The following is a 27,743-nucleotide window of genomic DNA, read 5'->3' as shown; positions in this document are numbered from 1 at the left end:
AACCCTTCCGAAGCAGGAAACAATCCGATGTGTGAAGCAATCTTGATTTTACTCCCTCCCTTCCACCACCAACATTGTTCGGCGGAACTCTTTATGGATTGCGAAATTCATTAGTTGTAGGAAAAGTTGGGAAAAAAACCCCACAAAGTTAAGGGCCTCTTAATGGGCAGCTGCCGGACTCGTTTAAATTCACTCGTTTATGGAAGCAGTTTGTCATTTGGATAATTGGCCCTAAGGTGGGAGGAGATTTCTTATCCAACCCTCGTTGACGGCAGCGCCGTCGGCGGCAAGAAACTTTGATTATCGGTGTCGTCTAGCGTCGTCGTCGGCATTCATTGCTCCAGTCAGGCACAAAAGTTATATCTCATTCTCGGCTGGGTCCCGAAATGGCCCACCTCTTTTCTATCAATGGGACTAGGCGCTAATCCAATGATATGTATTTTACACTCGATCTGGGCCCCCCCGTTAAGATCGAGAACTTATTGTGTATGGTTATTATAGTCAACGTCTCAATTGGTCGGTTGCGTTGGTAGAACAAATAAAACCGGAACCAGGTGGGGAAGTCTGGAAAAGGGAGTGAGATATCGGAAGGTATTGTCATCAGTGCCACAGGTATGCTGGATAAATAGAAATCACGTTAAATTGATTTTATTGACAGGTGACAGCCCTTATGGGGAATGCAATATTTATAACAGAAATTCTGACAATTTGTGGCTGATGTTGTTGATTATTTTGTGGAATCTCAAAAAATTATTTACTTCTTTTAGACTCAGGTAAGAACATGTAATTTAAATGTTGGTTAGTAACAAATATGGTTGATTAATTGGAATCAAATTAGCGGACAAGAGAAGGTTTATAAACAGATATGAAGTATGGGATTTATGGGATAAATGTTAAATAGTAATATACCCGGTGTTACATACTTACATAGCTTGCGTAATCTGAAATTAATATATTTCAAAGTATGGTATAGAAATTCTTCACAACTTTACACAATCAAGATTTTGATAGATGAATAATATCTTCAAGTGATGCCTAAAACTTAAAATCACTTCAAAACATAACAAGAAACATGAATACAAAACGTTAAACAGGATCTTTTTTTAATTACCCGTCATATCACGACTTCATTCAAATGTGAGCATCTCTAATGAAGAAATAACAATTCACACGTGCAAATGTCTCTGCACGAAACCTTGAGATAATTACCTCCAACAGGTAGAGGTACCTACGTCCTTGATGGAATGTTTCTTGAGAGCACTTCTGGTTTAGAGAGAATTAAACCGGCTTCTGCCGCCGCCATACTTAGATGAAATTCGACTTGAACCGGTATCGTCAATTAACCTGTTGTTGAATTAACGGCAAACGGTACAGAAGGAGAGAGAAAAAAATACAAATCGTCTTACTCATGGAATGGATTGTTGCATTGATGTTGTGTGAAATCACATTGCACGGTGTCAAGTTCATGAAGCACCCCATCATCTGTGAAGATGTTTATTTCGAATGTACTCGATAGGTGTTATGTAACTTATGTCCAAAAATAGATTGCGACAAAAAGGTTACCTTTTCTGTAGGCAATTTCAAAAGTAAAACAATCTTTTTAATGGAATATAACATAAAATGTATTTAATTGTTTCTCAATGATAGAATCCAGAAACAATAAGTGATAATCAGCACCTAGCGATCAACAAACGAACGATACAAAGTTTATGGTCATTGTTCGAATCAATCACAATCTGTGACGGGACAACTTTTTTCCCCATCTGTTAGAGAAGAATCCCAAGGACCCAATTAAACTTACTCGGTGCATGTAACATTTTTTTATTCTTTCACAAAAGTTCTCCTTCCAGCGAGCGAATCATCATCATCAGCGCTGTTTTTCCTTGTTCTCCTCGGTGTGGATTGACTAAATTGGAACGACTTGTTCCGTAGCACTTTAAGTGTCGCATGGTGTTGTTTATTCAAGTTACTTACTTATAAGGATAAAAACCCATTATGAAAATTCTCGCTTAATGTGATTATCCCTGGACGGGTTCCATAAATACCTATATCTACTTACTTGAATCGATACCAAATATTCTGATGCTTATTTATCGTCGCGGGTTGATCATAATAAATGTCGCATTCATAAGTCACAGATGTCGTCGAGCGAGACAAGCTGATTAATCTGCTGAATTATGTTGGAGTATTTCTCTACTACGATTAACAGTTTTTTTTTATCTGAAAAAGGGACTATGCCAATCAACCTTCTTAAAAAAATCATTAGAAAGCACGGTTTTATTTGAAAATTAAACCAAAAAAGTCCTTTTGATAACATTTGATTTAATTAAAAATAAAACTATGGGAAATTGTTTCAAAAGATCAAATAAATATGGAAGGATTTAAACAATAGTAGAACGCAGGGTGGCCAACGAACCGAGAAAACCGGGAAAACCGGGAAAAAACCGGGAATTTAAAATGAGACCGGGAAAACCGGGAAAAAACCGGGAATTTCAAATCAAAACCGGGAAATTTTTTTATGGATTATTAAATAATATGAAATCCTAAAATACATTCATTTCATCATGACTGAACTTTCTCTTCCAGGATTTTTAATAATGTGGGAGGAGCATTAAAATGTCGTGACTCTATATTAATGAGTAAAATGCCGGGAAAAGTCGAGAATATTTGAAAAATCGAGATTTCTCGGCCACAAACTTAGCTTATTTCTTTGCTCAAGTATATTGTGCACTGCAGTGAATATAATTTTTTTTAAAATTAAATAACGTTTCACAACTGTGAAGTTTTAAAACGTTAAGTCTTGATAGTTATCTTTTATAGCGTTAATTAATTAAAGATTTCTACCATTGCGCACTTTCTTTGCGAATATCTGAAAAAATAGAACTTTAAAAGCGGGATGAAGAAATATAAAAATTCAATTCAAAATAAGAAAAATTGAATTGTGATGTGAATTCATGTGTTGAAATCAGACAGTCTTCAATTGAATCCACATCTCAAAAACTAAGATTTAAGCTTATCATCTATCTTATAACTGAAATTATACACTAGTCCAGAATTGACGAAGTTCGAATCGGCATCAGGAACGATTTTTTTTTAGAAAAACACGTTATACTGAAACGAAACTTGGAAAAATAAGCAGAAATCTATCAAACACATTTACAATGGGGGAGTTATTTTGAAGAGTCCGACTAAAATATCAGATTATTTGATGAAAAAAACATTAATTTTAATAGAACGTTAAACGAGAGATATGAATTCAGTTATTCAGCCTTGAAGTCTTACCTCGGTTGACAAATTTACTGAAAAGCTATTGTTACAAAAATCTAATGATCAATGGTAGCTTTTAAATAGATTGAACATTGAGAATTTTTTTTACCTGACTTTATTTATTTTCAGCTGTTTTCAATTTAGTTTACAGTACCTCAAAAATCAAAAATAATCATAACCATACTTCAAATTTTCATTTGATTAATAAAACATTAAAAAAAATCTAAAAAAAATCAAATATTTTGTTTGCATCGAAAAACTGTCAAAAACGTTAGTTCAAAGATCAAATTTCTGACAAACGATATGACCTCGAAGAACTAATTTTATGTGGCTGCGAAAATATTTTCATTCAATATTTAGCTCAATTTTAACTTTTGAAAATCGGGAATTGTCCCATGCGGGAAAAATGCCAGAAAAAAAGATGCTACCATTTCTTTCGGTTTATTGATAAACGCACAGAAGACAGAACATGTAACAAGAGATCAAGTTTTTGTGTGATTCTTGTTTACATTACAGAAAAAATCGAATAAAAACATGCATTTTTGAGATAGGACATATGTATAATCTAGAACTCAGCGCATTCTAATAAAAATGTTAAAGGAATTCAATTGATTCAGTATTTAATATGAGAATCGAATTAAAATATCAGATAGCTTATCATGAATAAGGTTCATCTGAATCTGTTTTAAGAGCTTCAAAAGAAAAAATATCAGAGTGTCAGTCAGTAGATTTCAATAGAAAAATTTAGAAATTCAACTTCAAATTTTAAAAATATTATATGGCATCATATGAAAAATATGATTTATCTATGCGAATAATAAAAATATAGCGGTTTCCCTTAAAAAAACGAAGATGGTATGAAAGACTGAAAAGAAAGTAACACTTTTCGGTTAAGGTTCGGACAACTAGATTTTTTTTCTTACCGTATTACGATCACCATAATTCGAATAACTTTTGAGTTTCAAGATTGAACTAAGTCCTCTCACACTTTTACATTCAACTTGCATAAACATTTCTTCAGTTTTGGTCAAATGGACATATTTATTTGCGTATTTTGAAGCGAGGGAAACCATAAAATTTCATTCGGGAAAACCGGGAAAAAACCGGGAATTTGAAAATGGAAACTCGCTGGCCACCCTGAGAACGTAGAACTTTATAAATTTATAAGAACTCAAGAATTGCGTGAATCCATTGTCTTTGGATCGACATTGCAAATAACTTCAAAATATACCTTTTTCTTTTACATAACCAATGGAAATTTTATATATAAAACATAGAAGAGTTTTCTTTGTAACACCATCACGTATAAACGGAAGGTTGTAATGAAAGGAAATTTGGTATCCGAGGGTTTTTCGGGTTTGCATAATAGTTTCAGGAATCTAACTTTTTTTGGAAGGGGGACCCAGTACAAAATCATATTAAAATGAAACGAAAATCGTTCAATTTTAAGATAAGAATGCTGATAAAAATACCGATTTTTTATTGTTAACTTACTTTTCTTACAATTTGTATGATTTTTATGGTTGATTTTCTTAATGCCATAATCAAGAAAAATATTTCACCCGAGCACTGCATCACTATTGGAATTATAACACAAAAGTAATTGGAATTAGTAAAGTTAATGTAAGCTAATGTAACGTATGCGGTGCGTGGACGACAAATTGCGGTCGAAATAAATCTGTGAACTGAAATAACTTTTTTGTTATACATAACTCCAATCGTGATGTAGTTCTCGGGAGAAATATTTATTTTAATTCAAGCTTTATGAAAATCAATTAGAAATAGCGATCGGTTGGTAAAGAAAAGTGTTAATAATGGAAAATGAATATTTTTTTTCTTTTTACAAGCAAATCTCAAAATCCCATTCACTCTGAAGGCTAAATGCATTTTTTTTCCTTTCAGATCTTGATCTATGGACCTTCGGATTAGCCAATGATCAATTCTAGCCTGTAGTACTGAAGATTTATCATGTTTTATTCGTCCTAAAGGGTGATACGGTCAAAATTTGGTCAATATCAACTTGACGTATTTCTTTTAATTTTGCATTTAAAAAACCTAAACACCCCTCATTTTGAAGGTGTGTGTGTGTGTAGAATGTTGCTCCTATTTTGATTTTGGAATTCACTCTTCAGTTGTCAAAATGCCGTCCAAGGAAGAAGAGCTGCGAATCAAATTTTTGCTCGCGCATCGCGAAAATCCGAGCTACTCGCACGCAAAGCTGGCAAAATCGCTAAAAGTTGTCAAATCAACCGTTACAAATGTAATTAAAGTGTTTGGGGAACGTTTGTCGACAGCCAGGAAGTCTGGATCGGGGGGAAATCGAAAACCGGAAGCCGCTGAGACGACAAAGAGAGTTGCCGGTAGTTTCAAGCGAAACCCTAACTTCTCTTTCCGAGATGCCGCAAATAAGCTGGGTGTATCGTCTACAACCGTGCATCGAGCCAAAAAACGAGCCGGACTATCGACTTACAAGATGGTAGTGACTCCAAATCGCGATGATAAACAAAATACGACGGCCAAAGCGCGTTCCTGGAGGCTGTACACGTCGATGCTGACGAAGTTTGACTGCGTGGCAATGGACGACGAAACCTACTTCAAAGCCGACTACAAGCAGCTTCCGGGACAGGAGTTTTATACAGCAAAAGGAAGGGGATAGGTAGCAGATATTTTCAAGCACATGAAACTGTCAAAGTTCCCGTTGAAATATCTGGTTTGGCAAGCCATCTGTACCTGTGGCTTGAAAAGCAGCATTTTCATAGCTTCCGGGACTGTCAACCAAGAAATTTGCGTGAAAGAGTGTTTGAATAAACGTCTGCTGCCTTTCCTGAAGAAACACGGTTGTTCCGTACTGATTAAGCCGGATTTGGCATCTTGCCATTACGGTTAAAAGGCCATGGAGTGGTACGCCGCCAACAACGTGTAGGTGATTCTCAAAGACAAGGAACCCTCCCAACACGCCAGAGCTCCGCCCAATTGAGAAATACTGGGCAATTGTCAAGCGGAACCTAAAGAAGATAAAAAAACTGCTAAGGACGAGCAGCAGTTCAAGGCAAACTGGCTTTCTGCGGCGAAGAAGGTGGACAAGGTGGCTGTACAAAATCTGATGGCAGGAGTTAAGCGTAAGGCCCGGCAATTCGGATTTGGAAAAGCGGAAGCCTAACTGAATATTTTTCCTGAATTTTATACTTATTAAACTTGAAAATGAAATTTAATTTGAGTTTTTAAATAAACGATTTCACCGATTTACACGCGTTTTCCCTTGACCAAATTTTGACCGTACCACCCTTTAAGCAAATTTGGAAACACGAAATCCGGAATTATTCCAACCTAACCTTACCAGATATTTTTCATCCAACATACTGGTCGTGCACCTTCGGATTTTTTTCCCCAATATCTGCCAATATGAAAATTATTTTGTAAAAATAATGAAGAAATGCACTTACATCAAAACACATCAGTCAATTTTAAATCATACTTTGATTGTAAATTTGATAAAATGTGCCCAAAAATTTTGGACGCAAAATACTTATGAATAAATTAAAATTTTAATTTGATTTTGTAAAAAAAAGTGAACAAAATCGGGCAACATCTGGACAATCTGGCAAACTTAGTCTTATCATATTGATTTTCGATATTTGGGACCAAATTTCTATCAACAAGCGAGAAATATTTTAAAAAATTGTAGTATAATTGTGGACCAGGAACAAGATTTCAGACTATTAATCATTTAAGTAGTTCATCAAAATTTGATTAGGAATTTTCAATTTAAGGGAAGACCAATTCGCTTGGCATTTTGGCGTTCCTACGGCCATGGTCAACACTGTGTTATTATCCGATACACATTTATTTATCTAACGGTAGTTTGAAATTCCTTTCAATGACCAGGTTTCAGGCAAAAAAATTGAAAAAAATGACAATATTCTGTTTATGATTAAAAAAATCAAAAATAGGTTTTTAAGATAGCCGATTATGAAATAACCTTTCTACACTTTCCATTTTAATGATAATATCGTCTCCCTCAACCGACTTCAAATTTCGAGTTCTGTTCAAACTCAGCTTTGAAGGTTTTAAAACGCCCCCACAGAGCGTTTGGAATAGTACATCGATTTTCGAAGTATGTATAATAATAAATCTATAAAGTTCCAAAAATACCTCCTTACACCGAAATTAATCTGTTTTACTCTCCTCCGTTCCAGAAATTTCTACCCAGTACAGCAATTGGAGTGTCAATTTTACACTCCTGACTAAAACCGCTACATCTCTCTTGTTTCTCAGCCGATTTGTGGTTAACGAGCTTTGATCACCGCTGATTCTTATTGGCTTTTCTAGTTGATGCTTTTCGGTGAATTTGAAATCAAATAAAAACAATTCTTTTGACGTTTCGGCCCAACCTGTATACACATCTCAGGTGGCGATGGAAATCCCGTGCTAAGTGTTAGTAAAAGTTTTTTTTTGTAAACATTGTAACCAAGACAATTCGTGACGTCAGTTGCATTTCCAAACAAACAACCAACAGCGAAAACTATAGAGAAAAAAATCATTGCCAACTGCTGTTTACGATTCTCGCCTAGGATATATAAACATCCTGGCAAGTGACGTAGGCTTTGTTTACCTTTTTACTTTTTGAATAACGAGTTCTGTATTAGTGTGCGTGTTTCTTCATCACCTTCTTTCCACCACATTGGTTTCGGCCTACCTACTACTGAGGATGGCTGAAGGTAGTAGGCCGAAACGTAAAAAGAATTGTTTTTATTTGATTTCCAATTCACCGAAAAGCATCAACTAGAAAAGCCAATAAGCCGATTTGTACAAAATTTATAGTTTTAAAAACCTCAGATTTAATGTAACTCAAATATTCAGCCTCGGACAATATTCAGCTTTAACACATCAGTTTGTCGTTATTCAAAGTCTAAGAAAAAAAATCCGAAAAACATGGTTCGGAAAAAAACTGTAGATCAGCTACGTACCCGATCAGGAAGGAAAAACTAAGTTATATCAAGATTAGATATTTGGAAACTAATTATTTTCCTATCTAAATGAGTTATTATTCAGTACTCGTAGGATGTTAAAATATCTCAAATTATATCAAAAAATCAATGCGATCATAGCTAAATTATGTCAATTTCAGATATGCTCCTTTCAAGATTATATCTCATTTAGATAGCATAGTTTGATATTGGACAGAACAAAACCTATCAAAATTATAACTGATCAAGATATGAGGGCTTCGAGAAAAATTCCTAGTGGAATCCCGATCAGGAGGGGAAAACAAAATTATATCAAGATGAGATATTTTGATACTAATTTTTTTTCTATCTAAATGAGTTATTATTCAGTACTCGTAGGATGTTAAAATATCTGAAATTATATCAAAAAATCTATACGATCATAGCTAAATTATATCAGTTTTTGATATGCTCCGATCAAGATTATATCTCGTTCAGATAGGATAGTTTGATATTAGGCAGAACAAAACCTATCAAAATTATAACTTATCTTGATATGCATGCTTCGAGAAGTCTTTCTAGTGAAATGTAAATTACCCACATTATTTGCTAAAACCATGCTCCATTTTTGGTTTCCCAAAATTTGGATTCAACTTTATGAATCGGTTGAGCAAAACTTATTAAAGTACGGTTTGGGCCGTTGACTTTGATGTCCGTGTTTCATGGAAAGATATTTGCATATCAAAATAAGATACGAATATAATGTTTTATAACAATTTGAAACAAATTCTTTCTCGTTGAAAGTGAGTTCAATCCTATTCAAGAATGTCAATCAAAATAAGATATTACCCAGATTCAAGAAACTTAATGTCGAAAATTATGAGAACAAAATTCTAACTGAAGAAGATATAAATATCTCGTTCAAATATGTTTGAGTTATTATTTTGATATGCTCTTCTGATCGGGATATGTCAATAAACCGCATTACATGCTGTTTAATTAGAATTTATAAGTTTTGCTCAACCGATTCATAAAGTTGAATCCAAATTTTGGGAAACCAAAAATGGAGCATGGTTTTAGCAAATAATGTGGGTAATTTACATTTCACTAGAAAGACTTCTCGAAGCATGCATATCAAGATAAGTTATAATTTTGATAGGTTTTGTTCTGCCTAATATCAAACTATCCTATCTGAACGAGATATAATCTTGATCGGAGCATATCAAAAACTGATATAATTTAGCTATGATCGTATAGATTTTTTGATATAATTTCAGATATTTTAACATCCTACGAGTACTGAATAATAACTCATTTAGATAGAAAAAAAATTAGTATCAAAATATCTCATCTTGATATAATTTTGTTTTCCCCTCCTGATCGGGTAAACTTAAAATCGAAAATTTAGAGTACCTATCTATAACTGAATCATATATAAATATCTTGGTGAGTTACGATTGAGTTATTATTTTGATATGCTCTCCTGATCGGGTAATGCTAAAAACAATTACTTAGGCCCATGAAAGCTGAAGTTAGTAGCTATACTTTGCGCACAAGGATATATGTTTTTGAATTGTTTTAAGATAATGACCACAAAAATGTAAAAAAAAGTAATGTTAAACCGAACTTTTCAATCGATGAACCGTCAAAATTGTTTTAGGCAGTCACAGTAGAAAAAAATTGTCTGGGCTTTCAGGGTGCGTTTATAAAAAAGGGTGCTAGATGAGACTTTATTGTTTGGATGCATCTTAAGATTAAAGCCGCTAAACTTCCAAAAGTGTATCATTTTGACATATTGAGATATCTCGATTATCGCTTGTCACGAATGTGCCACATACAGAAGCATAACTCGAATGTTATAAATTTAATCCTAAAACTATATTTTACAAAATTAAACACAACAATTAAGGTAACACAGAGATATCAAATTCGAAGAATTTGATTTATTGGATTCTTAAATATAAAATGCCGAATATCGGTGATTTTAGGCTTTAATTTTTTTCGCGATTCATAATGTGTTAAGAACGGATAAGGGTTAATTCCTATAATAGCACAATCTTCACTTCCTCATCAAATTTGGCAAACGCCACAGCAAACGAAAACCCGGAACGTAAAACTGACATCCTTCTGTTGAGAAAACCGGATGACTCAATCTTCTGCATCAGCAAAAGCAGCAGCCTAATGGCGGCTGACCTGACCTAACACAAAAATCAAACACCTGTGGAGTTCCACACAAACTCCCTCTCAACCGGCCTCCCACCTCTTGTCTTTGTTACGCTTCAAATTGAAACCATTCCACTGACTGATGCACGTCATTCCCATTGCCTTTTGGCTGCTGCAACACAGCCAGCATCTCATTGATGGGGCATTCAACTCTTGGCGTAGGTACAAACTTGGACCAGAAATACATTCTACCGATTGGTGGAACCTTTGCTGACGTCGTCCGGTCGCTGCTGGACCTAGCCACGCTGTCACTATACCAATGAAGGTTTGCAATACTTTTTAATGACCATTCACTTTTTTTCTATACCCTTCATGCCTTCTATTCCTCGGCAGCTTTGGAATTTTTGCGGGGTACCCTGAGGCAATGTGTAATTTCTTATGTGAAGTCATAGTATTTATGCGAGGATTGCAAAAAAGTGTGCCTCCTCTTTTTGGGAAATAATATTGTACGAGAAAAATGACAGACAGATGATAATTACGGATATAGTACCTCATTCAACTTAAATCGTGATCCAAAATTTTTTGCACGAAAATTCTGTGCAGCCTTCAATTGGTATGCCCAATATTTTAGTTTTTTTAGGCGTTTGAATTTTTTTTGTACCCTTAAATTTCAAAGATTCAAAGAGAATGCTCATTATGTTCTCCAGTACCCAGTATCTAGCAAAGTCACCAGCCGCTGAACATGGCGTGGTTTTGGAACAGTACTAGTTCAAGTTCAATGACTATGATTTTCGCGGTGCATTTCACGGTTGCAGCCAGCTATAGGTACCTACGTAAATAAACAGACTTGTTCGTTCAGCCGGGTTGAAATGAAGTTTTTTTTTTCTATATGGGCAAAACGTCTTTGGTCAACTACTGTTGCGGCTGATGCTGTAGCTAATCTCAATCGAGATCTAGCCGGGAGGAAAACCCCTTTCACTTTCGGTAGGTTCCGGATTGCGTAGGCTCTTTTTTGCTATCTACTTAACCTTGAACAAAAAAAAATCGCAAATTGTTCCTGGAATAAATACAAGTCACCCCGGATATTTGGTGAATATTGTGTCTGTTCTGATCAAGGTGTCTGATTTGCTGATTTGGCGGCACCCTTGTTCGAATAAATTGACATTTGAAAAAAATGTCTTTGTAATTTGATATTTTCGAAAAGACTAACTTTGAGAGATGTTGGAAAATCTCTACTTTCACACATTTTTGGCGACCTTCTAAAAGTGATCAACTTGATCAACTTGAATAAACCTTGGTATTTTTACGTCCTACTATACTATGATACGTCGTGATTTTACATGATTTTTAAAATGCTCATATCATACATAACAAGTTTCCAAGAAATTCTGAAACACATATTAAAGAATCAATTTTAAAACGTTCGTCTCGGTGGTCGAGTGGTTAGCGTGATAAGACGGTAATCACTGGTGGTCCACTGATGGCATGGGTACGATTCCCATCTCGGTACTGGGTGTTAAATGTTAATCTTAAGTTGTCCACGTCATTTATTCAGTCTGTAAAGCCTAAATCGGCTAAGACGGTGTATGTCTTTTAAAAACCTTGTTTTTTTGGAATATTTTTTTATCTTTATGCAAAGACTTTCCTTTGGCTGGTTTGTCTCTGATTAAAAAAAGTAGTTCTAAAGTTTTCACAATCGCATTCTTATTCATACGCGTCTAGAGTTTGTTTTCTTCATTTTAAATTGTAATCGATAAGTCCTCTTATAATATAATCCCCCGAATTAATCTGTTTCTCATTTTATAGTTTTCGATATATAGATTAGCCATTTCACATTTAATCTTACATCCAAATCCGTTCTAGAGTTTTGTAAGTTTGACGGCTTGCAATTTTGTGCAGGCGCATCCAAATAAACAAATTTATGTTGGGTGCCCAATGAATTCTTGGAAACTTTGATTTTGCATCATTAGATACTTTTTTACGAATGCTCCTGAAAGTCCAAAGAAAAAAAAATTCTAAATTTGACACTCCTTGCTAATTATTGCTATATTTCTATTGTACATCAAACGATATGCACAAAAATTATAGTTTTCAAAAACCTCGTAACGTACCTAGCTTGAATATGATTTTCTGACAAAAGTCAGGTACAGTCATTATTTTTTGAAGTTATTAAAAGTCTAAGAAAAAAATCGAAAAAACATGGAAGCATTAATTCAGGAAATACGTGTATATCTTGATAGCGTGTATGCCGGAAACGACTTAGTCAGGAATGTTAGTTATAATCTATATATTATCAAGGTGTGTATAAATAGGAGGTGTTACCATGTATCAAATTAACGATTCAGCCGTTTTGGCTATGTAGACTATGCAACTGCGGAACTCATGGAGTTTGTTTACCAACAAACCACAGAAAAGCTGAGCAAATAATCTTATTTTTGTAAACAAACTCATTGAGAGCCCCGCTCACTCTTCGCCTACTTATATTATGTATATAAAAATGGATTTCTGTCTGTCCGTCTGTCTGTCTGTCTGTTTGTCTGCTCCCTATAGACTCGGAAACTATTGAACCGATTTGCGTGAAACTTGGCAGGTGGAGTTATTGAAGACAGGGGTAGGTTCTTTTCTCATGAAGGGGGAGAGGGGCCTTCCAAACAAAAGAAAAATGTTTGCATAACTCGAGAAAAAATCAAGCAAATGGTATCAAATTTGGCATGTGGTGGTATTTGGGTACGAGCAATATTTCTACAAATATTAGATACCCCACCTTTCAGTGGGGAGATAGGAAAGGGAAGGGGACTTACCTTACAATTTTTTTATATAACTCGAGAACTAATCAAGATATTTGAATCAAATTCGACATGGAAGGACATTGGAACACAAGAAATGCTTCAATGGTTGTTTAAGACCTCTCCTTTTTTCAGTGGGGATATAGGAAGGAAGGGGGAATTTCTATACATTTTTTATTGCATAATTCGGGAACTATTCGAGCAAATGGAACCAAATTGGACTTGGAGGAGTATTTGGGTACGAGAAAGGGTTCTATCAATATTTGATTCCCATCAAATAGGGCTCCTTTACATTTTTCAGCATAATTTGGAAACTTTTAAGCATATGGATCTAAATTTGGCGTGGAAAGGTATTTGAATACGAGAAATGTCTCTGTGATATTTTGAGAACCCTCTGTTCTTCTTGTGGGGAAATTTTAAGGTGGGAGGGTGCACTCATACCATTTTTTACATAACTCGAGGACTTATTCAGCAAATGGAACCAAATTTCGCTTGGTAGAGTATTTCAGTAGTTACGAGGTATGTTTCAATGAATATTTGGTACTACTGTCTCCTTCCAGTGAGGTGATTTGATGGAGAGAAGGGGGCTCCGTTACAATTTTTAGCATAACTCGAAAACTAATCGAGCAAACGGAAACAAATTTGATATGGGAGAGCACTTGGAATCGATAAATGGCAATATGCTTATTCGAGATTCCTTTCTCCTTCAATTGGAGATAAAGTTAAAGAAGAGGGGAGCTCACATAAAATTGTTTCGCATATACCAAGAACTTATCAAACAAATAGAGAAATGGTTCTATAATAATTTAAAACACCATTTTTGTCCAGTGTGTACATAAGAAATGGAGGCGGGGTCCAATACAATTTTCTTGGTATTGATGTATCAAGCAAAAAAAAAATCAAATTTTTATGGACTTTTACAGACCCTTCTGCCTTGCAGTTTGGAGAGGTGAAGAACGAAGGGGGTTCCATATAATTGTTGATGTATCGCTTAAAACTTATCAACTAATGTAACAAAATTTTATATGAGAGTTTTTGATTACGAACAATTTGGATTCCTGCCTTCTCCCAGCTTTTGCGAATGGGAAGGAGAAAGGAGGTCTTCATATAAGTTTTTTGGCCTAAACCGAGCACTTAGGATACCAACAAAAAAATAATATTTATATAATTTCTTAAAATTTCATTTGATTTTGAAAGGTGTTTCAAAACACTCCGAGTCAGCTAGTATTTATATAAAAGGGTCTATTCTTATTCTTGCTCCAAGAAAAATTTAGATACGTGAATAAAGCATATCTGCTGTAGATCAGCTAAGCTAAGCTGAAATAAGAAGCTAAATACAAATACTTATGTTGCACATATGGATATCAATTTTTTTTGGGCCATGGTCAAAAAAATATGTTTAAAACAGTGGTGCCAAAATTTTTTAATCAATCAAACGCCAGAATTGTTTTGTTGGTAAGTTGACGTAATGTGACACATTTTTACATTACAAAATATTTTTTTAAACGAACACAAACACATACAGGTTCTCAATGAAACTTGATGTTTCCTCGAAGAGATTCCTTTTTTCTTAACTCTTAACAAATGCTTTTCTCTTAACAAATGCTAAAACCACCAACCCACAGTAAGTGTACTATGTATGTCGTGACTGGGATTCAATCTCATGCCCGCTGGCTTAGAAGACTTGAAAGCTATCCTCTGCACCGCGGTCTGCGGCTCTTTTTTTTAAAAAATCTCCGAACCAAATTTCATTTTTTATTATCTCGTTCTGATAGGTCTAGTTGGAAATGATGGTATTTGAATTTCGTATGAAAAAGTGACATTTTTAAAGTAGAAAATTTGTATTTCAAGATATCTTGTATTTGAATTTACACCTGATTGGTACATTTAGAAGAATGACTTAAAATCTATAAATCCAATAACCAAATAATGTTCTACGAAACACGACACTTTTAATAGGTTACTCAAATAACATGTAATTCTGTCAATTTGTTTTAAAAATGTAGAATGCTGCAAGTCGGAATCTGGTTTGTTAATGTGTTGATCACCAAAATTTGCGAGGTTTTTTGTATTAACAAAATCATAGTTGATTCCTAACTCAAGAACTTGTATTTGAAAGTTTATGGTAAATCTGCCGGTTAAGAGGAATGGAATGTTAAGTTTTAAGATTTATTGAAACTTGTGTTACGGTTGTTGTAACGAGATTTGTAGCACACACAGGTTTTCAATTGTAAGTTCTGTTGATGGGGTATTCACCTTCTGATGTGATGACCGTGATTTCAAACCCCAGAGTAAAAGTTGTACCTACTGGATAATTGTTTTATTACTGATTCTCCAAATTAATCTTAAAGATAGTCGCTAATGACTTGGAATTGAAATTTTATGAAATCTTTCTTGCTTTTAACATGTGTTCCAATTAGCATTATTCGATCTTCAGGAAAAGATCGATCCTCAAAATCGATTTAGATGCATGGTCGTTAGGATAAATCTACCTAAAAAATTGCAGTTTGAGGATCATAGCATCATAGCAAGGGGAACTGAGGAGTGTATTCGAAAAAAAAATGCAACACTTTGTTTTGTGAATAACTTTTGAATGCATGAATGGAAATTAATGAAATTTTCAGCACAGCGGCCTAATAATGTAATATTTACGTGTGCAAATTTTTGTGACGTTTCAAATCACGTTAAAAAATCACTGTTTTTTAGATAGCTTCCTATAAAGAAGTTTTTCAAAATTTATTTTTGACACAACTCACGCCACCTTTTTTCCGGATGGAATTCAAAATTCAATAATTTTAGTTTTTTTAATGTAACAAACTCCAAAGAAAACGATAATAGTGATATAAATCGGCGACCGAATGTTCCCAGCAGGAGCAACCACCGGAAATAGTGCATAAATATAGAGTTACTAGAGCCAAGTGCAAATTATGCCTGTACGAGGGACAAATTTAATGGAAGAGGAAATTACTTTAATTGTCCTGTCAATGGAAGTTGAGTGGATATGCGGTTTTGATTAATTGAAGAAATTTGAGGTGAGATTTTGAAGTGCAACGTCCGGCCGAATTAGCATGGTGTATCCAGGGATGTTTACTGGCTGATGAAGGTCTCGGTAAAAGACGATTCACAGATGAGTATAAACCAAATGCAACAGAAATGGTAAGATTGTATCATTATTTTTTCTCGAAATAACTGAATGATTTATCAACTATGAAATGTAAAATAGCTTAACTCTATTAAAGGGGATTCGTGGGGGGTTGGATAGGTCATCAAACGAACGGAAGACTGATATACAATGGATTGTGGGTTCAAGCCAGCCGGAGTATCTCGGCAAATATGGAACCATGAGAAGGATACTATGGTTCCTTTTCATAATTCTAAATTTGATTCGAACAGTTGGAAGAGAATTTGGTGAATCAAACCTATCCCAAACCAGTGGTAACGGACCCCTTGGTTGCGGTGCAAATATTGTTGGTGAGTTAAGTATGGACAATATTTGAACGTGCGATCGAGACTTCCCGTACCGACTCGGGTCGAAAGACCTATCAGCCACTGGTGGGTTCTCATACATACATACATACAAACAACTCACGCCACCTTTTTTCCACATCAAAGCTATTTTTGATTACGTTTGCTGTTTCCTGAAGCTTTGTTTTAAAATAACTCAAAAATTTTAATTTGGTCGAAGTTATGACAAATTTAGCCAATTGTCCTCCTTCGGAACAGAAACAACATATTTGACTTCCTATCACTCCACCACAGATTTTGCGTAATGGTATAATTCTAGATTCAACCAAGGTTTTTGATACACTAGGTTCTCCGACTTTCACAGTAAGTAGGCGAGGAGTGAGCGGGCCTCTCAATGAGTTTGTTTATTTTTTGCTCAGCTTTTTCTGTGGTTTGTTGTTTAACAAACTTCTTTTTTTTTTTTTTTACAAGATGGAAATTTGACTTCAAACCATAACAGCCGGGTGTTTGCTGCCGTGTGTGGGTTCGTCCCACTAAATCCACCTTGGGCTTCGTGTGCCAGATGTGCCCCTTGGTTTCACCCTATGATACTACATCAAGGGGTAGGCTGTGCTCATGCACTTATACATCGCACCCTTTTCCTCTTTCTCAATTTTTTCCTCAATTTCTCCTTGATCATCGTTCTGCTTTATCCTTTTTCTCCTTTTTCCTCCTTCTCCTTTTCCTCTATCGCCAACTCCAGACTGGTACGGAAGACCCCGAAACGTGTGTTTAACATGAGTTCCGCATAGTTGCATAGCCTACATAGCCAAAATGGCTGAACCGGGAATTCGATATTCGGTAACACCTCCTGTATATATACACACCTTGGATTCAACCAAAACAGAGTATAAACTTTGTCGGACCTATTATTGAAGTGCAGTGCATAAAAATCGGTTGCATTTGGAGGCAGCCTTCTTTGTTAATTTAGCCATTCATCGTGTCAATCGTTATGAAATGAGTGCTGCTTCGAAAGATTGCCAGCCTCTTCGAGTATTAGACATTGGCCCTTATTCTGCGCCGCGCGTGACGTGAAGATTGGCGAGTCACCCCACTGTCACTCGACTCTTGTCACCTTATTCCCACAGTCGGTGTGAGTGAGGTGACAGCAAGTGAGAGATGTTCATTCCCAGCTGAGTGACTAGGTGAGCCCCGAACTGTCAAACTTAGATTTTTGTATTTCTTTCGGAAAATTTTCGAGTTTTCGGCGGAAATCAGCGAGGAAAAGTCTTCCAAACAAGGAATCGAAAATGATTTGCACAAAATCATCGGCGTCTGCAATGTGTGCTTCAAGGAGAGTGCCGGGCCGGCCATTCGGTGGAAGAAGTCCTGAATTCGCTGGAATTTGGAACGCTGGAATTTTATCTTTAGCGAATGTGCTAGCTTGGAACCTCTAGTTGTAAACATTTTAAAAGTACAATTGTCAGTCCAGATAGTTAAAACGGTAAGTTAGCAAAAAGATACGGCACACACGAAAAATATACCTACCATCAACTTTTTATTTTCAGATCTCAAAAAATTGCCTCTGCGTTTATGATAACTTCAGCGTTTCAAGGATTGTTTAGTAGGGTACCAAATCGAGGATTACAATCCGTGCGCTCTATGATATCAAACTCCGGCAGCCAACAAACACAAACTACACGACAGGCCCGACCACAAGGATTGCTGCTGGGAAATCCGTCGGCTCCAGATTAATGATCAGATTTCGCGGTCGTGTTGATCACAAATGACATCTGCGATGGCTTCTGATTCGTCTTCCAATTTACAGGAAATCGATGCCGAATTGCCAAATACCGAAAAAGCGGTTTGCACCTTCAAAAATACGGTGAATATTGTTGTGAAAAATCAGTTGGAGGCTCCCCAGCTGGTGGATAATCACAGCTGGAATGTAGCTCAGCAGCCGAACGAAAAAAGAAACCAAGAAGGATTGATAGTTGATCAGGTCATACGCAAGTAAAGTTTCCAACTAGTAGTTGGTAAGGCCGGAGAATCGGAGTCATCGAGTTCCATTAGAATCGACGGATTACTGTCAATCGATGGTGGGGATTCCATAGACTCCAGATCGGGTTACTATTGTTATAATAGTTATTATATTTATCATAATAAAATTTTTGTTTTCTACAGTTTCCAAAACAGTAAAGTTATTTAATAAAGCATTGAACCAAATGAAAAAAAAAACCAATCCAAAAAACCAATAACGGCTTATTTTTCTTTGGAACCTCCCAGGAAATTCATTTTTGTTTAAATGTTCTGACTTGTCGATTATTGATATCGGTATTCCTCACCTGTATCCTTCACTTGAATTCCACATTTTTTTTATTTTGAAAAATAATGGCATATTATCATTAAAAAGTGAAAATAAATAAAAAGTACAAATATTTGATTTTCAAAGTTTTCGTCATTTCATCGTTTTAATGTTTCGCGAATAAAATTTCAATTAAAACTGAATTTTGGTTTTTATTTGGAGATCATTCTTTCCATTCAGTATTCCAATGCAAATTACATATTTTAGATAGCAATGAAAAAGTTTCAATATATTTAAAAATCATATTTGCTAATAAATTTGTTTCATTTTGTTTCCAAAACTATCATTCATTAGTATAATTTACTATTTAGAGCCTAACATTCTGATTTACATTAATTTTCGATTAAATTCCTATCTTGTCACCACCTGAAAAGGTACCGACAATTCTCACCTAAAATCGTCACTTGAATGCGACGATTCTCACCCACGGTGACTACGAGAATAGGGTAAGAACTCACAAAGTTCATCCGAAGTGACGTTCGTCACCTAAACCGACTACTGGAATAGAGCGACTTGGGTGAGTCGACTATCATCACGTCACGCGCGGCGCAGAATAAGGGCCATTTTTTACAATTTTTCTCCATGTCTTACTCCGGAAAATACAGACGACTCGTCAACGAAAAGTTTATGGATGGAAGTCTGCCAGGTTCCCACCAAAGAGTTCGTTATGCTGTCTATTACGATTTTTCATAAATATCTCCCCACTAGCGGTCCAAATATTATGCGCACGGTTTGACCACCGTATTAGTCAGCTGGATGAACCAATTGGATTTTTTTTCCTTTTTTATTACTTCCCCCTTTGAAATTTTCGGATTTCGGATTCACACATTTCTGAACATCTGCATGTTGGAATCAATCATCGTCACCTTTATTGAAATTTAAGCTCACTGTTAGATCTGCTAGAACTTCTTAAACAATTTGCCATATGAACTTTGGTAGAATAGCTGATTTCCAGCTTTTTTTGGGTCTCCCACTGGTACTTCTCTCGATCCTGCCCAAAAAAATTTGTCAATAAGTTTCTGTACTAAAAGATATCTCAAAATGCACTTGGAAGATTGTCGTCAAATTTAGCACACGTATACATGACATTTCAAGATAGCTTCAGTTAAAACTACATCAATTTTTCCATCTATGCATTCAAAAGTAATGCGCAAAACAAAGTGTTTCATTTTTTTTCCAATAAACTCCTTATTGTTTTTAAAAAAGCAGAATAATGACATAACGCTTCATGTACACGCACATACCTATGGAATGCTTTCAAACGCTCAAATGTGGGAACTCAGTGCATCGAAACTACAGGGAAAAAAAATCTCAAAAGGCAAACATACTGAGTACCCGATATTGACTAGATGTCAAACAGATGGCACTGTTTGACATTAAATCGCTACTCAAAATTGAATTATATTCGGCTAACCGAGAAAAAAATCAAAGGATCGGAAAGATCGGATCTAAAATAAACAGATCCAATTGATTGGTCCCAGACTACAGAATCAGTCCACAAAAATAGAAAATCTGAGTTGAAAAGATCGATTTTCCTAAATCGACAACTCGTAGTTTAAATTCTTTGCGTGGGGCCACGGACTTGGCAGAACTACACTTTCCCTTTGCCTTTATTCCTAGAGCAGTATGTGATCAACATCAATCTTACTCACAACTCAGTAGCTTGTAGCACTCGACAGCTGCTTTGAAAGCTAATCACCGATCTTGATAGGGTAAGTTTTCAATCTGATCCGCTACGATATGCAAATTTAGGCAAATAATATCGTAGGCCTGCGTCTTGCGTGCAGATGTTTATTGTTGGTATCAGATGAATTAATTTGTCTGCTGTTTCTTGGATTGACATGCAGCAGTTACGGTCACCTTCTAATTGAGCCATTTGTGAGTGTCAATTGGTCGCTGAATATTTATTTTGTCATGTGGTATTCCGCAATCCTGGAATAATGTTTGTAGGTTTGAATCGCTCGTTAAAATTGTGATCCAGAGAATATTCATCGAAATGGTGACCACATGGGTGTGTTACTTCGGTAATTAAAATACGACTCGTTAAGCTAACATCGAAAGGTGTGATATTTATTCGAATTCGTTCAGGTTTCAAGTGATATCTGAAGCGGGAAGGTGGTCTTACATGCAACAGGTGTTGTTTCCCTATCTGGACCGAAACGCATTCTATTTAAGATTATTCAGATTCTGATTTGTTTTTAATTAAAAAATAGCATTAAAAACATACATGTAACACTGGTTGATGAATATGATAATTGAATCAAAATACTTATAATTATTCAAAATAAGAAATGTCCATTTACATTAAGAATTTTAAAATTTATTCCATTATTGAAAGAGAAAAAACAAATTTAATTGATGCCGAGTATACTTAAAACAACATCTGCAAATAATAACGAAAAAAAGTGTGATTCTTTATAATATTTACCACGGCAAATTAATTTAATTGATAACAGCGCAATGAGCAAGCAGTTTTCTGTCTAATTTCTCCTTAAAAGATCTTATAGTCGTAAATCTAATTAATTTTGGGCGTCGGTCTAAACTTAATGTCCGAAACGGCTCTGAACAACAAAAAACAACGAAAACCAATACCCGGAAGTCTTCCGTGCCACGATTTGATCGGATCAATTTGGAACACTTATTATTTCCAGTTTCTGCATGTTGAGTCAACAGAAAACAGAAAACAGAAAAAAACCCAAACCTAAATCAAGCAGCACTAAGATAGTTCAGTTGGCGCAAAAATTTACCGGCTAATATGATGTTCAGCAAAAATTAGAAGCGATTCCCCGGTTATGAATCGTTTTTTTTCTTGATTATGTTACGTGATTGCCCGTCCCAGCCAAGATCCTTGGCATAGAGCGTGCTGAAGTTTATTTGCGTTCACAAACTCCGATCGACCGAGGATCTACCAGTATGCATCAAACCACATAGCACCTACCTAAACTCTTGATTTTCACAGCTCCAGCAGATCAACCTGATTGACTAGTTCAACTTCAATTCTGGGAAAAGGAAATGTCTATCCACACATATACCGAGAGCACAAGTCCGGTTAGCAAGTATCTATAAGCTTCGTGGTGACTTTGAATGGGAAGCGAGCAAGCAAAATGGTTCACCCTGAAATTAAAACCGCGAGAGGAGTTGGGCGACTAATTACTTGGCTACTCCTCCACCGACCGATATCGCGAAGTCGACAGTAGCCTGAGTGAGTTGTGTTTCAACCTCATTTGAAACAGACACAGGACACCAGCCGCGGATTGTCCGGATCGATCAAATTGACCGTGAACGGTGATGTATTTAGTAACGCAATAACACAAACGGTGAAATTTGATAGCGATTCGAGTAATGATGTTGTAGGTGGTACGATATAATGACGCCATGTTCAGTTGTAAATTAAATGTTTAAAATAATTTGTTTGCTTATCAAACATTCGGGATTGAAATCTATTTTTCAGGAGAAGCTACCAGTTTCCAAGCTGGTATTTGACTCAGAGTTTGTGATCATCTGATTGTGAGTTGTGCAGAAAAATCGTTATATGAATTTGTATTCCACATATCTGAGACGTCCTATAGTATTTTTTTTTGTTTATTCATTTCGTCAAACTTCGTAAACTACAATACTTAAAACTAGTTAAAACTAATGTTATCTATTATTAACACAGGACCACAGGGAAACCACCGGAGGTAAATCCCGGTTTACGGATTGCACTCCAAGGCACGGCGCCGCCGCGTCCCCCCAGTTTTCTGCTCTGGATTTATGGGTATAACGGAAAGGCTCCTGATATACTCCGTGTATTCATCCTACACCCTAAACTCCACCTGGGACCACAGACCTAGTTCCCACCTCGAACTCTTTAACAGACTATAGTTCAATAGTGGGGGGTCTATTCGCCCTAGTGCCTTGGAGAGGTAATACTCATAGACTAGACCACTTTCAGCAAAACCTCTCATCCTTACGACTCGAAGTCCGAACTCTCCTCTAACGATTTGAGAACCGACATCCTCTCGCAATGACTCGAGATTCCCACATAAACCTCTCCTCTTTGCGACTCTGGGCCTGATCGCTCCTCTAACGTCTCAAGATTCGACCCCTTCTCGTATCGACTCGAGGTTGACATACACATACCTCTCCTCTGCACGACTCAAGGCCCGATCTCTTCTCTAGCGACTCAAGATCTGACTTCTCCTCGTAGTGACTCGAGGTAACCACTTATACCCTTTCTCTTGTTAATTAAAGATCTGATCTCTCCAGTTGCGACCCGAGACCCAACCTCTTATCGTAAAGACTCGGGGTTGACCACACAAACCTCCTGAAGCTAGACCTCTTATTTCCAGGATTCGAGCTTAGCCCCCTTTATGCCCGTCGTGTGCCGATCGAGAGCAGCTTATTCTAGACTCGCGCCTGTCATAGCACACGCGTTGGACTTAACGCAACTACTCGCATGATTCGCGACGAAGACGTTATCCTACTCCGACTCGAATGGCTCTACCTATGGGTATTCCCCGATCGTGGAATAACCCTTTCCCATCGATTTCCACTGCGAAGAAGGTCAAGTCTTATCATTCGGTCGTTGGTAACCGCACGACCTATAGTATTTTTTTTTTTTTTATTAGTTGATCACCCGACTGAAGGATCATTCTACATCGGTTCGTGATGACCACGTGTAGTTACCATATCTGTCTATCTTTAATTTTGTTAAACTGGCTTCGAAGCTACTACGAGCATCCCCACTAATACTGACATGCAAATCCCCTATTCCCCTGGTTCTTAACATTCGTCGCTCAAATACTCCGAGTGTGCGCAGGTCCTCCTCGAGCAATATCCACGTCTCGTGCCCGTACTTCCGCTGATAATTCGCCGCCGGATCTCACGGCTGGTGTCATTGTCTGCGTTCACCAGTGAGCCGAGATAGACAAAGTCTTTGACTATCGTGACCTTGTTATTACTGGACAAGCGGGGTCGGTCGGTCTAGGATCCGCAGGTCAGCATATACTGCGTCTTGGACGTATTAATCATCCACCCAATCCTTCCTGCTTCGCGTTTCAGTTTGCGGTAGAAACTGAGTGAACCTGTAGTCTCCTATTCACAATTCATACGCATACGATCCTTTCTCGGTCGGATTTGAACTGGCGGCTTCTATGGTGCTTCTGGAGTCATCATTGTCATGGCCAGTTTTTTTTGTTTACTACGCTCCGGACCCTTTAGAAATAGCAGTCTAGCAGTGTTTCATGAGTTTCACTCCATCTCAACTGGACTTCAGCTGAAACACAAATCGGTGTTCAATTCAACGTCAATTGAGGGATGCTCAGACAAACTTTTCGAGCCTTTGAACCAGCATTCAGATGATTCTGGAGCTTATACCACCTGTCGTTGAGTCCCTGTATAATTAGGATCCCTTCCCTTTCGTTCTACAACTCCCTTTGTGTCGTCGTCTGCCTGAACGAGTGGTTGCTTCCGAGTTTGCACCCGTACTTTCAGTACATACATATATGAGACCCAACTCAAGGTAAGATTCCGCCTTCCGCAATGACGGTCGTCTTCGTTGGTCCCTGGCTGTTGGTTCTAAGAATCTGGTACAGAGTTGGCCTGCAACCTCGAGAAGTTCAGGTCAAGAGCAAGACAAGACTGGCACAAATCGGGATTGGCTTGCAATACCCACATCCACTGCGAAGACTCACCAGGTTGTAACCGAGAAGGTTACCCTCTTACCACTGACAGATGGATTTCTATCCCCTTTGTAAGGCAGTTAAGGAGTGACCGCAAGCTCTGTCATCGTGTTTCGGGTGTAACCAAGTTCGTTGGCCACTATCGTCAGCGATGGGTGGTGAGTGGGAGTAAGTAAATGCATTTCTCTTGACTGTACATCTTGACATACGCATGATCTGCAATATACAGGGTGTCCCATTATGTGTTAGTACCTACGATTTAAATTGAACAGTATAAACACAGAGAACAGACGTACAAGCTAGCCCACGAAACTTGTGTAAAATTTCCAGCGGCATTAGTTTAATTATGAGTTCATATATACGATTACGCCTTTTCGAAAACTGTACACTTGAAAATTTGATTTGTAACTTTTGAACGGCGCAATAGGTGCCACTGTTTAAAGTCAATTTTCAACATATTTTTTGGATTCTGCATTTGAAATTTTACACACTTTTTTGAAGATTTTTTGTTCGAGCTTGTACGTCTGTTCTCTGTGGTATAAACACAATTTAGGAGCAAATTATTTTTTTTAATTCACTTTTATGTTCTCTATAGTCTTTTTTTTTACAGTGATTCAATAATAAAAAATAGATTTTGATCAATCGTAGGCCAGTGATCGAATTTTCGATCGAAGACTGCTCATAAGCTTCAGCACAGACTGATATGCGATGATTTTGACAACTTTTTTCAGTCTTTTGCGAAGTTTTCGATAGAATCTGCAGGCTTCGAATGTTTTCTCAAATTCGATTTGGCAAGGACACAAAAAATTCATTCGGTCTCGATTGCGGACAATCTGGCAGATTCATTTCCTTCGGTACAATGTGAACTTCGTTGGATTTGTACCAAGTCATCGTGCCTTTTGAGTAGTGAACTGATGCCAAATCCGGCCAAAACAATACTGGGTGATTAAGCTTACGGATCATGGGGAGCAGACGATGGTTCAGGCACTCTTGAACGTAAACAGCTGTATTCATTGTGTCAGAGCAAGTTCACTCTGGTTGTTAAATGTGGTAAAAATTAACCAAACCGCGTTGAACTCACTAAAAATTTACGTAAAATGTAGGTGAAGCACAAATTCTTATAGGGACGCGTTTACATATTGATTTCGTAGCATCTACGTGAAAATCAAAAAATTATGTAGTTTTTCACGTAGCCACTACGTGCAGATTATTTTGGGTGTAAGAACGAGGAGTAGAATAAATGTGAAAAAGCGAAAAATAGACAAGTAGTAACTACTCGTGTGTGTAAAAAGCACGCTCTCAAACCACTAGGCTCGCTTTAGGGGAGAGGCTATATGCGCATACTAAGGAGAATACTCATTTTCTCCCTTATTCCAATAGATAGGAGTCTAAAACCTATATGCACATGAGCGGACATCTGTTTTACATACGTTTGAGAAACTTTCATGATAAACTCTCTTTCAGTTTTTGTGAAAATGATTTTATAATAAAAGAAATCGAGATAGCCGATTTCCGAAAACGACGGGCTAAATGCGCACATTTATATTTTTAGCTATAATTCAGTTTCACTTGCAAAAGTTTCGTTTAATTCAATTAAAAATGGTAGAAATTGGTGATAAGCATACGTCAAAGCTAAACATTTTACGAAATTTTAGATATCAGTGGTTCTTTTGCATAAGATGCCATATGGCTATTTTTCATGATAATATTTTGTTCATCTCATATTTTTATCAGATTAGTATTAAGATCTTCTATTTTCATTTTAACGTTGTAGTTTGAGCGTAGATTTAATGCACAGCACAAGTATTAAAGTTCAATATATTTGAACAAAACCGTTAACAACTTTGTATGAATTTTAATTTTTTTTTTTGACTTTATTTAAAAATAAATTTTTTTTCATGCCATGGATCAAAAGCGGATTTTTCTCAAACTGCAATGACTAGATATGTTGATCTATCAGCCATTCCGTCAATTCGTCAATCGTCAATTCGTCAACAATATATTACCCAATATGCGCAATTAGGAACACTTTCCCCTATATAGGAATTCTGTTTCTCAGTTTTTCTTGCATAAATAGTTAGCTAGTGTAGAGCAAATGCGTTACAATTCAAGGGAGCTTTTCATCAACATGCCCTCTAGCCTAAAATTTCAACACCTATCAAGCTTTCTCCTATTGGCGTACCAATGCCTTTCTATCCACCTTTCTTTCATATTTTTTTTAAATAAAAGTCTCTAGTTTTTAGTTCCGCCAAACATGCTACTTAAAACTTCAAAATTACGGCGATTAAAATCATATAACAATTCAATTATTTTGAACACTCTGCAATGTTAAATTTTGAAGTTTTAGCTATTCGCCCCCTTACCAACTGTTTAATTTTTTTTTTTCGCTTTTCTTACAGTTCTCGAGTACGTTGGCCCGAAATGGCGTACCTTTGTTGCCAATATGTCCATCGCGCTGTTCTTCACTACCGCTTCCTGTGCCCTGCCCTGGATCGCCTACTATCTGGCCGACTGGAAAATGTTCACCATCGTTACCTCGGCACCGTTGGCCCTGGCCATCCTTACGCCGCTGCTGGTTCCAGAATCCGCCAGGTGAGATAACTTTGTTTTCAAAAATCCTTGAAATGGAAATTTTTTAATATCTTTCTTCACTTTTTCAGATGGTTGGTTTCGCAGGGAAAAGTTGACAAAGCTATCTGCATCCTGAAGAAGTTCGAGAAGATCAACAAGAAGACTGTTGAGCCGAAAGTGTATCAGGATTTCACCGATAGCTGCATTCGTCTACAGGAGGAGGAAGCCGCTAACAACAACCACTCGGTGCTGGACCTGTTCAAGACTCCTCGTCTGCGAAACATCACCCTTCTGTTGATCGTCATCTGGATGGCTATTTCTTTGGTGTTCGACGGCCACGTTCGTAACGTTGGTTCGCTCGGATTGGATCTGTTCTTCACCTTTACCGTTGCTGCTGCCACCGAACTGCCGGCCGATACCTTCCTCACCCTGACCTTGGACCGATGGGGACGCAGATGGTTGGCCTGCGGAACGATGGTGGCCAGTGGCGTGTTCAGCTTGCTTGCTACCACTGTACCCGTTGGTGAGTGTTCTTTAG

The 27,743-nt window shown here is 36.9% G+C and overlaps 1 protein-coding gene across 1 annotated transcript in view; it reads left to right on the top strand.

Moving 5' to 3' along the window:
• LOC129754668 (organic cation transporter protein-like) overlaps window positions 1–27,743 on the top strand; it is a 148,550-nt gene that overhangs the window by 107,771 nt on the left and 13,036 nt on the right. The window contains exons 4-5 of the mRNA XM_055750850.1: window positions 27,034–27,226; window positions 27,295–27,728. Coding sequence (XP_055606825.1) covers window positions 27,034–27,226; window positions 27,295–27,728 — 627 coding nt within the window. The remainder of the gene's footprint in view (window positions 1–27,033; window positions 27,227–27,294; window positions 27,729–27,743) is intronic.

The sequence above is a fragment of the Uranotaenia lowii genome, chromosome 3 (assembly GCF_029784155.1).
Source record: "Uranotaenia lowii strain MFRU-FL chromosome 3, ASM2978415v1, whole genome shotgun sequence".
Classification (NCBI taxonomy): domain Eukaryota; kingdom Metazoa; phylum Arthropoda; class Insecta; order Diptera; family Culicidae; genus Uranotaenia; species Uranotaenia lowii.
This window is presented reverse-complemented; position numbering and strand designations above follow the sequence as displayed.